The sequence below is a fragment of the Prionailurus viverrinus genome, chromosome X, assembly GCF_022837055.1.
Source record: "Prionailurus viverrinus isolate Anna chromosome X, UM_Priviv_1.0, whole genome shotgun sequence".
NCBI lineage: Eukaryota > Metazoa > Chordata > Mammalia > Carnivora > Felidae > Prionailurus > Prionailurus viverrinus.
In genome coordinates, this window is record NC_062579.1 from 81,875,184 (window position 1) to 81,892,693 (window position 17,510).

Genomic DNA, 17,510 nt, shown 5'->3' on the forward strand with positions numbered 1-17,510 from the left:
AGAGTCAAGCAACTTCGACTGTCAGACATCTTTAGCTAGTCACCAAGGTCATTGCTAATACAGATTGAAAGGTCATTTCTTGAATGTGATGTTAGGAGAAAGAAAAGAGTTCCTAAGAGCTTGGACAAATGGCAAATAATATTACAGGGAAATTGTTTGAATTGCTTTTTAATTTTTAGTATCTTTTTAAAAGGATATTTTTCACTTTAAAATTATGAAAGTTACATCTGCTCATTATGAAAAGATCAAATGGAAATGTGTACCATAAAAGGTGAAAGCTTCCTCAGAGGTAACTATTGTTTGCAATTTGGTATATATCTGTTCAGATATTTTTCTGGTATTAGTTTTACAAATTTGGATTGTTGAGTTTAGTTGAGGGGTAAGTCAGAGACTGATTTTCAGGTTCATATTTAATAATCTTTCTCCCTCTTTTTCTTCCTTATAGGCTTGCTATGGTTGTTCTCCAGGATCAAAATGTGACTGTAGTGGTATAAAAGGAGAAAAGGTGAGATTTGAGATGAGCCTTTGAAAACTTAGTAAAACCAGTAAAATAGTGTTTTAATATGTTTTTTTTTTAAATCAGGGCTTCTACCTCAGCATCTAAGTAAATAAAATGAATTCTACCATACTGCTTATTTTAGATAATTATAAGGATTAGACTATATCTCAGGAGTTAGCAAACATTTTCTGTAAAAGACCATATAGTAAATATTTTAGGTTTTGTGGGCCACATAATATCCCTATCACACAATTTTTAACATTTTTTTTAAAAAGTCCTTTAAGAGTATAAAAAAATGTCTTAGCTCTTGGACTGTACAAAACAGACTTCTTACTGCATTTGGTCTGAGAGCTGTAGTCTACCAACCTATCTATGATCAATCTTGTTAAAACCACTAACTTAATAGGCAAAAGAAGAAAAAAACACTAAGAAAGAAACTAGCATTTATCAGGCTACTCATCTGTATTGAGTTTCATACTAGCCAATTTCATGTATTTTTATCTAGTCCATGTAAGTTAACGATTAGTGAACCTCTATTTTTATTTCACTTTTCTAATAGCAGCACCTCTATTGTATACATACGATAATTACAAAGTAAGTATTGGTGGGGCACCTGGGTGTCTCAGTCGATTAAGCATCTGACTTCGGCTCAGGTCATGATCTCAAGGTTCATGAGTTCGAGCCACATGTCGGGTTCTGTGATGACAGCTCAGAGCCTGGAGCCTGCTTCAGATTCTGTGTCTCCCTCTCTCTCTGCTTCTCCCCTGCTCATGCTCTCTCTTTGTCTCTCAAAAATAAATAAACGTTAAAAAATTTTTTTTAAAAGCAAAACAAAAAAACCTAAGTATTGGTGAGGATTAAGTAGCATAAACCTAGCCACACTGAATCAATGACTGACAGTGAAATTAGAAGATTAAAACACGATAGCAAATTGTGCTAGGAGAAATGGGTTTATACTCTAGTCTTCACTGTCTAGGGCTTAATAAATATTTTTGAATGAATCAGTGAATATTTCTAATTATATATGACAAATTTTAGGATATTATTTCAAGAGCATATTCCATTTAGGGATATAGAATGTCTACTAGCACATTAAAGATGTTTAAAAGTCCTGATATAAAGAAACTTATTTGTTTTGCAATGCTATATTTCCAAGTTCCATTTGACCCACTTCTTTCTAACAGAACACCTATTAATAATAATTGAATTGTGTTATCTAGAACACCTATTTTTAAAAAATTTTTAAATGTTTATTTATTATTTTTTGAGAGCCAGAGAGCGTGACCAGGGGAGGGTCAGAGAGAGAGGGAGACACAGAATCCGAAGCAGGCTCCAGGCTCTGAGCTGTCAGCACAGAGCTCAATGTGGGGCTCAAATTCAGACTGTGACATTATGACCTGAGCTGAAGTCAGACGCTTAACAGACTAAGCCACCCAGGCACCCCTAAAACACCTATTTAAGTGACATTAGTTTGAGGGAAGTAGTTTTATTTATTTTTTTTTTTATTTTTTAAAACTGTTTATTTATTTTTGAGAGAGACAGAGTGCGAGCAGTGGAGGGACAGAGAGAGGGAGACACAGAATCCAAAGCAGGCTCCAGGCTCCTAGCTGTCAGCACAGAGCCCGATGCAGGGCTCAAACTCATGAGCTGTGAGATCATGACCTGAGCCAAAGTTGGATGCTCAACCGACTGAGCCACCCAGGCACCCCGGGAGTAGTTTTATAGTAAGGGTGCTTTCTGTAGTGATAAAAAGAACAAAAGAGATTCATTTCTGATATTGGCACAGTGATTTTTATCAGACTAACTCTTCTTAAAATAAGAAGTAAATACTCTGGACAAAAATAACACCTACTTAATGGTCATACAGTGACCGAAAGTAGGAAAAAGTTAGAGAAGATTCTACTCTTGAAAGAAAGGGAGTACACTGAGCAAGTTTTCACTTAGGTGGCTTTTCTCCTGAGAGCACCCTTCAGTCTGCTTGGCAAAGGATGGCTAGAATCCAGACTAAAAACCACAGTCTTCTTGGCTTGAGAAGTTGAGGAAAAAGTTGAGGATTCCAGAATGACTGGAAAGTGATAGGAGATATGCTGCAATAGAGGGAGCCACAGAGAATGGAGCCCAAAAATTTCCCTATAAACGCAAATTCTTGATTGAGTCCTGAACTTTATATGTATAGGGGAGGATTCACACAATCCACCAAAAGGAATAGCTGGAAGGCTGCGATAACTGAACATAGATTTAACTGCTGTCCACTGAAGGGAAAATATAATTTTTAAGTTTTAGTTCACCTGAGTTTACTATTTTCTAACGCAAAAGTTCAATACTCTTCCGAGGAAGAAAAAAGAACCTAGGATGTCTACAACATACAATGTCTAAAGTGCTATTAAAAATTATAGGCATGAGAAGTAACAGGTAATAGTGATCCATAGTCAAGAAGAAGACTCATGAATGAAAACTAACTCTGAAATGACACCTATTAAAATTTGTAGATAAAGATTTAAAGCAGATAAGATAAATATATTTGTTGATTTAAAGGGAAATGTGCTCCTAAGAATGAATAAATAGAGCATCACAATAGAGCACTGGAAACTAAAAATAATGAGGAAAATCTAGATTTGAAAAGCAAAATATCAGAAAGAACAATTTACCAGATTGGCTTATAACAGCAGAATGATGACAGTGGAATAGAGGGTCAGTGAACTTAGAGATGAATCAGAGCAAAAATGCAACCTGAAGAACAAAGGGAAAGAATAGGGCCTCAGTGACCTCTAGGACAATAAAAATGGTTTAATGTAAATGTAAATGGGGGTCCCCTAACAATGGGAGAGATAAAACAGGGGAGAAAAAGGAATAAAAATTAATAGGACAGTGGTAATAGCAAGAATTTTGCACATTTGGTGAGAAATGTAATTTTTTTAAATATGAAATTTATTGTCAAATTGGTTTCCATACAACACCCAGTGCTCATCCCAACAGGTGCCCTCCTCAATGCCCATCACCCACCCTACCCTCCCTCCCACCCCCCATCAACCCTCAGTTTATTCTCAGTTTTTAAGAGTCTCTTATGGTTTGGCTCTCTCCCTCTCTAACTTTTTTTTTTCCTTCTCCTCCCCCATGGTCTTCTGTTAAGTTTCTCAGGATCTACATAACAGTGAAAACATATGGTATCTGTCTTTCTCTGTATGACTTATTTCACTTAGCATAACACTTTCTAGCCTCTACTACAAAGTTGTAATCATCAAGACAGCATGGTATTGGCACAAAAACAGACACATAGAGCAATGGAATAGAATAGAGACTCCAGAATTGGACCCACAAAAGTATGGCCAACTAATCTTTGACAAAGCAGGAAAGAATATCCGATGGAAAAAAGACAGTCTTTTTAACAAACGGTGTGGGGAGAACTGGACAGCAACATGCAGAAGAATGAAGAAATATAAATTTATAGATATAAGAAATTCAGCACATCACAAGCAGAATAACAACAAAGAAAACTATACTTAGACACATCATAATGAGTCTACTGAAAAATCAGATTATAAGAAAATATTGAAGGAAGCCAGAGAAAAAAAATACACATTACCTAAAGAGGCACAATGATATGAATGATGATGGGCTTCTCATCAGAGAGAATGGATACTGTACAACAATGTAAAAACATCACTAGAGAATTTTAAAAATCTGCAAACACAATTGTTGTATACAATTAAAATATACATAAAAATAAAGGCAAACAAAGAAACAAAAACTGGACTCTTAAATACAGAGAATGAAGTGGTGGTTGCCAGAAGGGAGAATGAGGGAGGGATGGGTTAAATAAGCAGAGGGGCTTAAGACGTACAAATTTCCACTTATAAAATAAACAAGTCATATAGATGAAAAGTGCAGCATAGGGAGTATAGTCAACAATATTGCAATAACATTGTATGGTGACAGGTGGAGACTACACTTAGGGTGAGCCTTGAGTAATGCTGAGAATTGTGGGATGGAGTTAAAGCAGGGCTTAGTGGGAAAGAATTTTAAATACCTATGTTAAAAAAGAAGAAAGATTTAAAATCAAAGATCTAAGTTTTCCACTTAAGAAGCTAGAAAAGGACAAGTAAATCAAATTAAATTTTTTAATATAATAAACACAGATGTATCAATCATTTTACTTTATTTAAAAAAAAAATTAATGTTTATTTATTTTTGAGAGACAGAGAAACAGAGCACGAGTGGGGGAGGGGCAGAGAGAGAGGGAGACACAGAATCTGAAGCAGGCTCCAGGCTCTGAGCTGTCAGCACAGAGTCCGACGCGGGGCTTGAATTCACAAATTGAACCATGAAATCATGACCTGAGCCACAGTCGGACACTTAACCAAATGAGCCACCCAGGCGCCCCTTAATCATTTTTCTTTAATAAGTAGCAAATCATGGCCAGTTACACTTCACTTCTACCCCATCCCCTTTGCCAAAACACATATTAGATTATTTTGAAAGGAAACCTAGATTTAATCCATAAGTATCTCATTGTATATCTTTAATATATAAGGAGTTTTAAAACCATAACCAAAAATACCATTATTATACTGGAAGAATTAACATTTCCTTAATATTACCAAATATATAGTCACTACTAAAATTTCCTTGGTGGGGGTGCCTGGCTGCCTCAGTTGGTAGAGGCTACAACTCTTAATCTTGGGCTTATGAGTTGAAGTCCATGTTTGCTTAATTGAATTTCATCAAAATTAAGAATTTAGTTTTTCTGAAGACATTGTTGAGGGAATGAAAGCACAATCCACAGTCTAGGAAAAAATATTTGCAAATCACATATCTCCTAAAAAGCCTTCTATCCAAAATACATAAAGACATTTCAAAAGTCAATAATAAAACAAGTATCCCAAAATAAAATTAAATTAGAAACAAAGCAGCAAAAGATTTTAAGGTACTTCACAAAATAAGATATGTATATGGCAAATAAACACATTAAAAGTTACTCAAAATTGTTAATTAGGGAAATGCATAATAAAACCATAATAAGATACCACTATAAACCTACTAGAATGTCTAAATATTAAAATACATCCATACTAAGTATAGGTGAGGATGTGAAGCAACTAGAACTATTATAGATTGCTTTTTTTTTTCTTTAAATTCAAGTTAGTTAACATACAGTGTAGTCCTGGCTTCAGGATTGGAACACAGTGATTCATTTCTTACATATGACACCCAGTGCTCAACCCGAAAAGTGCCCTCCATAACGCCCATCACCCATCCCTCCACCCACCTCCCAACCAGCAACCCTCAGTTTGTTCTCTGTATTTAAGAGTCTTTTATGGTTTGCCCTCCCTTTCGGTTTTTATCTTATTTTTCCTTTCCTTCCTCTATGTTCGTCTGTTGTGTTTCTCAAATTCCACATTTGAGTGAAATCATATATTTGTCTTTTTCTGACTGACTTATTTTGCTTAGCATAATACACTCTAGTTCCATCCATGTTGTTACAAATAGCAAGATTGCTGATGCAAATACAAAATGATGCGAACACTTAGGAAAAAAGTTTGACAGTTTCTTTAAAAGGTAAGCATAAACCTATCAGATGACTGTCCTTTCCTAGGCATTTACTGATGAGAAGTGAAAGCATATGTCCATACAAAACTTGTACATGAGTTCATGGTAGCTTTATTTGTAATAACCAGAAACAGGAAACTCAATTGCTATTAACAGGTAGATGATGGGGCGCCTGGGTGACTCAGTTGGTTAAACGTCCGACTTCAGCTCAGGTTATGATCTCATGGTTGAGCCCCACGTCAGGCTCTGTGCTGACAGTTCAGAGCCTGGAACCTGCTTCAGATTCTGTGTCTCCCTCTCTCTCTGACCCTCCCCCATTCATGCTCTGTTTCTCTCTGTCTCAAAAATAAATAAAACATTAAAAAAATTTAACAGGTGGATGAACCAACAAATTGTCATATGTTCATACAATGGAATACTACTCAGCAATAAAAAGGAATGAACTATTGACATAAACCACAACATGTCTAAATCTCAAAATAATTATGCTGAATGGAAAGTTAGACAAAAGAGTACATTCTGTATAATTCCATGTATATAAAATTCTAGAAAATGAAAATTAATTTATAATGACTGAAAAGAAATCAGTCATCACCTGGGGTGGGGGATGAGTAGAGGCATGAGGAAAATATTATAAAAGAGAACATGGAAAATTTTTTTATATTTATGATGTTCACTTCAATATTTTTTTTATTTAAAAAATTTTTTTTGAGTTTATTTATTTTGAGAAAGACAGAAAGAGAGAGGGAGACAGAGACAGAGACAGAGACAGAGAGAGAGCAAGCAGGGGAGGGGCAGGGAGAGAAAGGGAGAGAGAGAATTCCAAGCAGGCTCTGAGCTGTCAGCACAGAGCCTGATGCGAGGCTCAAACCCCCGAACCCGTGAGATCATGATGTGAGCCGAAATCAAGAGTCAGAAGCTTAACTGACTGAGCCACCCAGGCGCCCCAACTTCAATATTGGTTCTAATTAAAGACTTACTTTTTTAAGAGCAGTTTTAGGTTCACAGTAAAATTGAAAGAAAGATACAGAAATTTCGCCTATACCTCTGGCTCACACATGCATACATGCATAGCTTCCCTAATGAGAGTGGTACATTTGTTACAATTGATGAACCTACATTTGATATATCATTATCACCCCAAAGTTCAAGTTTACCTTAGAGCTCATTCTTGGTGTTTTACATTCTGTGGATTTGGGCAAGTGTATAATGACATGTATCCATCATTTTATTATCATATGAATATTTTCACTGCCTTATAAATCGTTTGTGCTCCACCTGTTCAACTTTACCGTCCCCACCCCTGGAAACCACTGATCTCTTTACTGTCTCCATAATTGTGTTTTCCAGAATATCATATAGTTAGAATCATACAGTGTGCAGCTTTTTCAGATTGGCCTTTTTCACTTAGGTAATCTGCATTTAAAGTTCCTCCATGTCTTTTCATAGCCAAATAGTTCATTTCTTTTTAGTGCTAAATGATAGTCCATTGTCTGCATGTGGCAGTTTCTTTATCTGTTCATCTGCTAAAGGACATCTTGGTTACTTCCAAGTTTTGGCAATGATGAACAAAATTGCTATTAAGCATACATGTGCAGTTTTGTGTGTGTGGATGTAAGTTTTAAACTCCTTTGGATAAATACCAAGAAACATCATTGCTAGATCATATGAGTATGTTTAGTTTTGTAAGTCACTGCCAAACTGTCTTGCAAAGTAGCTGTATCATTTTGCCTTCCCACCAGCAATGAATGAGTGTTCCTGTTGCTCCACGTCTTTGCCAGCCTTTGGTGTTGTCATGGTTTTAGATTGTAGCCATTTTATTGGGTATGTGGTGGTATGCAGTTGTTTCAGTTTGCATTTCCCTGATGCCATATTGTGTGGAGCATCTTTTCATATGCTTATTTTCCATCTGTATATCTTCTTTGATGAGATATCTGTTAAACTCTTTGGCCCATTTTAAAATCAGGTTTTTTGCTTTCTTATTGTTGACTTGTAAGAGTTGTTTGTATAGTTTAGATAATTTTTCTTTATCAGATGTGTCTTTTGCAAATATTTTCTCCCAGTCTGTCTTATCTTCTCATTCTCTTAACACTATCTTTCACAGAGCAGAAGCTTTTAATGTTAATGCAGTTCAACTTATCAGTTATTTCTTTCATGGATTATGCCTTTTTGTATCTAAAAAGTTGTCACCACACCCAAGGTCACCTAGATTTTCTCTCCTGTGTTATCTTTTAGGAGTTTTATAGTTTTCTATTTGATCCATTTTGAGTTGATTTTTATGAAGAGTGTGAGGTCTCTGTCTAGATTTTTTTTTTACATATGGATGTCTAGTTGTTTGAGCAACATTTGTTGAAAAGACAAGGAAATTTTTGTGAGTGATGGATATGTTCATTATTTTGATTGTCACCTATGTGGAAAAAAATTTCAAATTGTATACTTTAAATATGTGCAATTTATTGTATATTAATTGTACCGCAGTAAATCTGCTTTTAAAAAGTAAGATTAATACAGAAATAATAAAATATGTCAATTCTGGCAAAGAAATGTGTCCAAGTGCACACTGCTAAAAACAAAACTTGCTAGACTCCTGATGACAACAAGAAATTAACCAGCTGACAACCTAAAATTCATGTCACGTAGATTGTAACTATGTTTATCATGGTGAACATAGATTAATGTATAGAATTGTCAAATCACTATGTTGTACACCTGCAACTAGTATAACATTGTATGTCAACTATATTTAAATAAAAATTATAAAGTAAAATAAAATTCATGTCACACTGACACATTATCTTTTTTTTTATTTAAAAAAAAATTTTTTTTTTCAACGTTTATTTATTTTTGGGACAGAGAGAGACAGAGCATGAACGGGGGAGGGGCAGAGAGAGAGGGAGACACAGAATCGGAAACAGGCTCCAGGCTCTGAGCCATCAGCCCAGAGCCTGACGCGGGGCTCGAACTCACAGACCGCGAGATCGTGACCTGGCTGAAGTCCGACGCTTAACCGACTGCGCCACCCAGGCGCCCCTGACACATTATCTTAACAAGGTGTTCCCCTCTACCAGTGGCATCGGTCCTTACTGGGTGCTTATTAGAAATGCAAGTTCCTAGGTTCCATAGCAGACCTACTCAATGTAACTCTGGGGGTAGGACCAGGCAATCTGTGTTTTAACAAGTTGTCTAAGTGGTTTTGATACAAGCTACAATTTAATCTGATGTACATTATCTCCATTTGGTAGTTGTCAAAGATCTATATTCTTGTTCTCCTAATTATATTACATCAAATATTTCTTTGTACTATATAATTATAAAAACACAATAGTAATTACTCAAAAAGAAGAGAAAATTGCCTATAACTTCATTTTTTTTAATCATTGTTTTCATTTGTTCATTAATGGCATTGCCTTTCCCATGTGTTTATATAGTTTTTAGACTTTTGCAATATTATAATCCAAAAATAATGTAAACCTTAATGCTCATTATAGCAGTTTGTCCCACTTTTTATTTTTTCTATCCTCATAAATCCAGTACTTTTCCTGTTAATTTTGTATCCGTCTTGAGAAAGCATTCGTAAAATATGTTTTTCATGCCCATGATCATGTAACTTTCTTATTGTGATTATAAAGTGCCCTTCCTATAAAATTGTAACATTTTAATGGGCACCATTGACTCACAAAGCATGTTCTCCTTTTAAGTCAATCAGTCTGTTATTCTTTTTAATACTGTCTTCTGTATATAAAAGTGCTTTATCACAAAAAGTTATCCTTTATATAATTTCTCTTAACCCTAATATTTTTTTTTCTGAATTTGGGCACAAGTATGTGCCATAAGTATTATATAATCCATTAAGGGAGTTCATTCACTGAATGCATATTTACTATTTGTTCTGTTGGGCACTAAGAATGGGATGATGGACATAGCATGATTAATTAGATGAAGGGGTAATGGAGAGTGGAGTCAAGATTATTACACATTTCTGGTCTAGGTTGTGCTATTTCCTAGAATAGAGAAGAGGGTAGAAAGGTAACAAACTCAATTTTTTATATGAAGTTTGCTCTAGGGAAAATTACACAATTTCTCTTTGCTCTAATTCTTCATCTGTAAAATGGAAATAATAGTAGTATTTACCCCATATTGTCATTGTCATTGGGAGAATCAAATAAGGTAAAACATGGAAAGAGTTAGAATAGTTCGATAGTTTGTTATTATTATTGTTGAGTTTTAGGTTCCTCTGTGATATTCAAGTGGAGATATTTAAGACAGTTAGCCCTATGAGCCTAGATTTTAGAAAAACAGTGTTGATATTTGAGATATCCCAGAGAAAGACAGAGAAGGGTCAAAAAGGGAATCCAGAGTAAAACAGTATCCAAGGGACAGGCAGAGAGAGAAAATAAGAGTAATTTTTTTCCAAATATGGGCAAGCAGCATAAACCAGTTTTTTTAAAAGAAGTTTGACCTTCACAAAGATACAATTATGCCATTTTCTATGTTTGTGAGTGTTAGCAAGTTACAGTAAATTTTAGGTTAGTTTTAAGGATGAAATGATTGCCTTACCACTGGTAGCAAAAGGTAGGCAAACAAGAGATGTCAACCCTCCCTACCATCCGTAGGAATTAGGTAGAAAAACCTCCCTCACCCCTCTCATGGCAGGCTTCTATAGTTTCTACTGCAGGAAAATTTCTACCTTTAAAGTCTGGAGATGGTTCTTACAATTTTTTTTGCCACTGTCCAGTAGGTGCTCTTCTATCTTCCTTGGTATAATATTGCTCAGTCAGCTAGATAGGGCCATAACAACATTTGACTATTATGAGGAGATTTCAGGGTATGTAATTTATAGGTATATGGTTTTATTAATACAAACACAATTAAACTTTTTAGCCCTCTCTTTCAATTTCTGGTTTATTCCTCTCTTATCTAAATAGCAGTTTTGCTTCTGAGAAAATTTGCTTTCTTCAAATATTATCCTCAAGTTTTGGCAGAGAGATGCTGTAAATACCAGTGGAGATCCCAAAATGTAGCTATGTTTTCCACTTATGGAAATCTACTTGAACTAGTTTTTCTTTTCCTTCTAGTTTCCTTTTTGACTTGCACTTGCAGTCAGATTTCTACTACCAGCCCTGCCAGAAATGAGCTATGTAATGATTTGAGACAATCCAGCTCTAAAAGTTTGAACCTTTTATTTACCCTCTTGCTCTGTTTCCTTGAAAATAATTGATGAGTTTGATTAATACTAAATTATTATAATTATATCATTAATTAAAATAACAAAAAGGAGTGCCTAGGTATCAGAGTTGCTTAATCATCCAACTCTTTTTTTTTTTAATTTTTTTTTAACGTTTATTTATTTTTGAGACAGAGAGAGACAGAGCATGAACGGGGGAGGGGCAGAGAGAGAGGGAGACACAGAATCAGAAGCAGGCTCCAGGCTCTGAGCCATCAGCCCAGAGCCTGACGCGGGGCTCGAACTCACGGACCGTGAGATCGTGACCTGAGCCGAAGTCGGACGCTTAACCGACTGAGCCAACCAGGCGCCCCTTAATCATCCAACTCTTGATTTCAGCTCAGGTCATGATCTCACAGTTGATGAGATCGAACCCCACATTGGGCTCTTAGACCTACCATTATTTGGCTGACATTTGCTTTATTGGCTTTGAAGTAATGAGTGGAAACTGGCCAGAAGTAGCTTTTTTTTCAAAGTACTTATTTTTATTATAAAATGATTCAACATAACAATTATTTAATACAAAATTATCTAAGCTACCTAGACTAAACTTAGTACTTACCACATACACATTCTCTCTCTCTGTCTCTCTGTCTCTCTCACATACACATATACACACACACCGGGGGTGTGTAGTAAAATTCTACTGTACCTTAACCTCTAGGGGTATGTGCCTGCAATGGCCCATTAGTCAGTTGCTTTATAGATACGGATGCTTTCTCTTTCTAGGTGCTACCTAGGCTGTCACTGTGGATAGGATCTGGTGTGAAAGGGTTCCCAGAATGAGGTCCAGAGCCTCTGGCCAGAGATTCAGCCTTCAAGCCTTAGAAAAGTAGAGGAACTCCTTGCGACCCTGCTGTTGGGAGCACATACCATGGAGCTATGAGCCCTCACAGTTCTTAAACTTGATAGTGGTGGATTTCCTTTCTGTTATTGGATTGCCTAGGGTTGTCGGGATACATACTCTTTCTATAATTGGCTATATGCAAGTCAACTAACCTTTAATGTGTTGATATGATGGTATATTAGTATAGATGGTGACTCTGCAACCCCCAGTTATCTATCTGTGCAGATATGCATATTGGGCAACCTTATTGTATAGATGCCGATAAGATGTAGTGAACCCTCACTGGTGGGTTGGCAGCCCTCCTGTGTTGGTGTTGATTAAATGCTGTGCTCAGAATTGGACTTGAGTCACAGTTCAAATAGTAACTCTGAGTAGAGGAATTACTGATGGGTTTTTCTTTTTTTCTTTTAATTTTTGGGTAGCATTTTATTATGATATAATTTAAGGTTACAAAATAATTGCAAAAGTAATACAAGGAACTCTTCTACATCCTTTACCACTTTTGCTCTATCAAAGACACTAAATATTTAAATTTTGAAATAACCTAGTGCAATTATTGAAATCAGGAAATTAACATTGATATAATGCTACTATCTAATCCACAGTCCATATCTGAATTTTGTCAGTTTTCCCTTTGATTGTTCAAAGTATGTGTATGCGTGTGTGTGTGTGTGTGTGTGTGTATTTTACCCCTCATAGTCTAGGGTCATGCATTTATCTACCACATCTCATTAGTCTCCTTTAATCTAGAACAGTTCCTCAGGTATTCTTTGTCATTTTTGAAGAATATAAGCCAGTTAATTTTAGAATGCCCTCTTTCTTTTTTTTTAGTGATTCCTCATTGTATGTATGTATGTATTTCCCCTTTTTAAATTTAAATCCTAGTTAACATATCGTACAATATTGATTTTATGAGTAGAATTCAGTGATTCATCACTTACATACTTGTGTTCATCACAAGTGCCCTCCTTAGTACCTACCACCCATCTATCTCCTACCCACCTCCCTTCATCAACCATCGGTTTGTTCTCTATCATTAAGAGGCTCTTGTGGTTTGTTTCCCTTTCTTCCCCCCCCCCGCCCACTTCCTATATGTTTATCTGTTTTGTTTCTTAAATTCCACATATGAGTGAAATCATATGGCATTTATCTTCCTCTGATTGACTTATTTCTCTTAGCATAATACATTCTAGCTCCATCCAGGTTGTTGCAAATGGCAAGATTTCATTCTTTTTGATGGCTGAGCAATATTCCATCGTATATATGTACTACCTCTTCTTTATCCATTCATCAGTCAATGGACATTTGGGCTTTCTCCATAGTTTGGCTATTGTTGATAATTCTGCTATAAACATTGGGGTGCATGTACCCCTTCGAATCTGTTTGTATTCTTTGGGTAAATATCTAATAGTGCAATTGCTGCATCATAGGGTAGTTCTATTTTTAGTTTCTTGAGGAACCTCCATATTGGTCTCCAGAGTGGCTGCAATAGTTTGATTTCTCACCAACAGTACAAGAGGGTTCCCCTTTCTCTGCATCCTCGCCAACACCTGTTGTTTCTTGTGTTGTTGATTTTAGCCATTCTGACAGGTGTGAGGTGGTATCTTATTGTGGTTTTGACTTGCATTTCCCTGACAATGAGTGATGTTGAGCATCTTCTCATGTGTTTGTTAGCCATTTGGATGTCTTCTTTGGAAAAGTGTCTATTCATGTCTTGTGCCCATTTCTTGACTGGGTTATTTGTTTTTTGGGTATTGAATTTGTTAAGTTCCTTATAGATTTTGGATACTAACCCTTTATCAGATATGTCATTTGCAAATATCTTCTCCCACTTCATAGGCTGCCTTTCAGTTTTGTTGATCGTTTCTTTCACTGTGCAGAAGCTTTTTATCTTGATGAAGTCCCAATAGTTCATGTTTGCTTTTGTTTCCCTTACCTTTGGCGACATGTCTATTAAAAAGTTGGTCCAGCGTAGGTCAAAGAGGTTTCTGCCTGTGTTCTCCTCTAGGATTTTTATAGTTTCCTGCCTCACTTTTAGGTCTTTCATCCATTTGAATTTGTTTTGTGTATGGAGAAAGAAAGTGGTCCAGTTTCATTCTTTTGCATGTAGCTGTCCAGTTTTCCCAACACCATTTGTTGAAAAGACAGTCCTTTTTCCACTGGATATTCTTTCCTGCTTTGTAGAAGATTAGTTGACCATATAGTTGTGGGTCCACTTCTGAGTTTTCTGTTTTCTTCCATTAATCTATGTGTCTGTTTTTGTGCCAGTACCATACTGTCTTGATGACTACAGCTTTGTAATATAGCTTTAAATCTGGAATCGTAATGCCTCCAGTTTTGTTTTTCTTTTTCAGGATTGCTTTGGATATTTGGGGTCTTTTGTGATTCCATACAAATTTTAGGATTGTTTGTTATAGCTCTGTGAAAAATGCTGGTGGTATTTTGGTAGGGATTGCATTAAATGTGTAGATTGCTTTGAATAGTAGAAACATTTTAGTAATATTTATTCTTCCAATCCATGAGCATGTAATGCTTTTCCATTTTTTTGTGTCCTCTTCAATATCTTTCATAAGTCTTCTATAGTTTTCAGAGTACAGACCTTTTACCTCTTTAATTAGGTTTATTCCTAGGAATCTTATTGTTCTTCGTGCAATTTTAAATGGGACTGATTCCTTGATTTCTTTTTCTGCTGCTTCATTATTGGTGTATAGAAATGCAATAGATTTCTGCACGTTGATTTTATATCCTGCAACTTAGTTCTAGCAATTTTTTTGGGGAGTCATTTGGGTTTTCTACATAGAATCTCATATCATCTCCAAATAGTGAAAGTTTGATTTTTTCCTTATTGATTTGGGTGTCTTTTATTTCTTTTTGTTGTCTAATTGCTGAGGCAAAAGCTTCCAGTACTATGTTAAATAGTAGTGATGACAGTGGACATCCTTGTCTTGTTCCTGACCACAGGGGAAAGGCTCTCAGTTTTTCCCCATTGAGGATGACGTTAGCTGTGGGTCTATTGTATATGGCCTTTTTGATGTTGAGGTATGTTCCAGCTATCCCTACTTTGTTGAAAATTTTTTATCAAGAATGGATTCTGTATTTTGTCAAATGCTTTTTCTGCATTTATTGATAGGATCATATGGTTCTTATCCTTTCTTTTATTAATGTGGTGTATCACTTTGATTGATTTGCAAATATTGAACCAGCCCCACAGCCCAGGAATAAATTCCACTTGATCATGGAGAATAGTTTTTTTGAGGTTTCTTTTTTTGTTGTTTTTTAACATATTTTATTTTTTTAATATATGAAATTTACTGTCAAATTGGTTTCCATACAAAACCCAGTGCTCATCTCAAAAGGTGCCCTCCTCTGGAAAGCAGTGTGGAGGTTCCTCAGAAAATTAAAAATAGACCTACCCTATGACCCAGCAATAGCACTGCTAGGAATTTACCCAAGGGATACAGGAGTACTGATGCATAGGGGCACTTGTACCCCAATGTTTATAGCAGTACTCTCAACAATAGCCAAATTATGGAAAGAGACTAAATGTCCATCAACTGATGAATGGATAAAGAAATTGTGATTTATACACACAATGGAATACTACGTGGCAATGAGAAAGAATGAAATATGGCCTTTTGTAGCAACGTGGATGGAACTGGAGAGTGTGATGCTAAGTGAAATAAGCCATACAGAGAAAGACAGATACCATATGGTGTCACTCTTATGTGGATCCTGAGAAACTTAACAGAAACCCATGGGGGAGGGGAAGGAAAAAAAAAAGAGATTAGAGTGGGAGAGAGCCAAAGCATAGGAGACTGTTAAAAACTGAGAACAAACTGAGGGTTGATGGGGGGTGGGAATGAGGGGAGGGTGGGTGATGGGTATCGAGGAGGGCACCTTTTGGGATGAGCACTGGGTGTTGTATGGAAACCAATTTGACAATAAATTTCATATATTAAAAAAAAGGTGCCCTCCTCAATACCCATCACCCATCCTCCCCTCCCTCCCACCCCCCATCAACCCTCAGTTTGTTCTCAGTTTTTAAGAGAATAATTATTTTAATGTACTGTTGAATACTGTTGAATCTTGTTGAGAAGTTTTGCATCCGTGTTCATCAGGGATATTGGCCTGGATATTCTTTTTACTCGGGTCTTTGGTTTTGGAATCAAGGTAATGCCTGCTTCATAGAATGAGTTTGGAAGTTTTCCTTCTATTTCTATTTTTTGGAACAGTTTGAGAAGAACAGGTGTTAACTCTTCTTTAAATGTCTGATAGAATTCCACTGGGAAGCCATCTAGCCCAGGACTCTTGTTTGTTGGGTGATTTTCAATTACTGATTCAATTTTTTTGTTTTTTGTGGGTCTGTTCAAAATTTCTATTTCTTCCTGTTTGAGTTTGGGTAGTATGCAGTTTTGTAGAATTTGTCTATTTTTTTCCAGATTTCCCAGTTTGCTGGCATATAATTTTTCACAGTATTCTGTTATAATTGTATTTCTGTAGTGTTGGTTGTGATCTCTCTTCTTTCATATGTGGTTTTATGTATTTGGGTCCTTTCTCTCCTTTTTGTTAAGTCTGGCTAGCGGTTTATCAATTTCGTTAATTCTTTCAAATAACCAGGTCTTAGTTTTGTTGGTCTGTTCTACTCTTTGTTTTTTATTTGTTTTTATATCATTTATTTCTGCTTTAATCTTTATTATTTCCATTCTTCTGCTGGCTTCAGGCTTTATTTGCTGTTCCTTTTGTAGCTCCTTTAGGTGTAAGGTAAGGTTGTGTGTTTGGGACCTTTTTTGTTTCCTGAGATAGTTCTGAATTTCAATATACTTCCCTCTTAGGAGTGCCTTTGCTGCATCCCAAAGGTTTTGGACTGTCATGTTTTCATTTCTATTTGCTTCCATGTATTTTTTTATTTCTTCTTTAATTTCCTGGTTAACCCGTTCATTCATTAGTAGGATATTCCTTAACCTCCATGTATTTGAAAGCTTTCCCATTTTTTCCTTTTTCTTTTATTTTCAAAGTTTATTTATTCATTTTGAGAGCAAGAGAGAGAGTGGAGAAAGAAGGGGCAGAGAGAGAGGGGGAGAGAGAGAGAATCTCAAGCAAGCTCCATGCTGTCAGCACAAAGCCCGATGTGGGGCTTTCACTCACAAACCATGAGATCATGACCTGAGCCAAAATCAAGAGTTGGACGTTTACACAACTGGGCCTCCCAGGCACCCATTTCCAAATTTGGTCTTATGGTTGACTTCAAGTTTCATAGCGTTGTGATCTGAAAATATGCATGGTGTGATCTTGATCTTTTTGTACTTGTTGGGGGCTGATTTGTGACCCAGTATGTGATCTATTCTGGAGAATGTTCCATGTGCACTCAAAAAGAATGTGTATTCTTCCGTTTT

General features: G+C 36.1%; 1 protein-coding gene across 3 annotated transcripts in view; it reads left to right on the plus strand.

Annotated features, from left to right (window-relative positions):
* Positions 1 to 17,510, plus strand: part of COL4A5 (collagen type IV alpha 5 chain) — a 239,082-nt gene that overhangs the window by 91,330 nt on the left and 130,242 nt on the right. For all 3 annotated transcript variants that reach the window (XM_047843863.1, XM_047843864.1, XM_047843865.1), the window contains exon 2: positions 446 to 505. In XM_047843863.1, the coding sequence (XP_047699819.1) occupies positions 446 to 505 (60 nt within the window). The remainder of the gene's footprint in view (positions 1 to 445; positions 506 to 17,510) is intronic.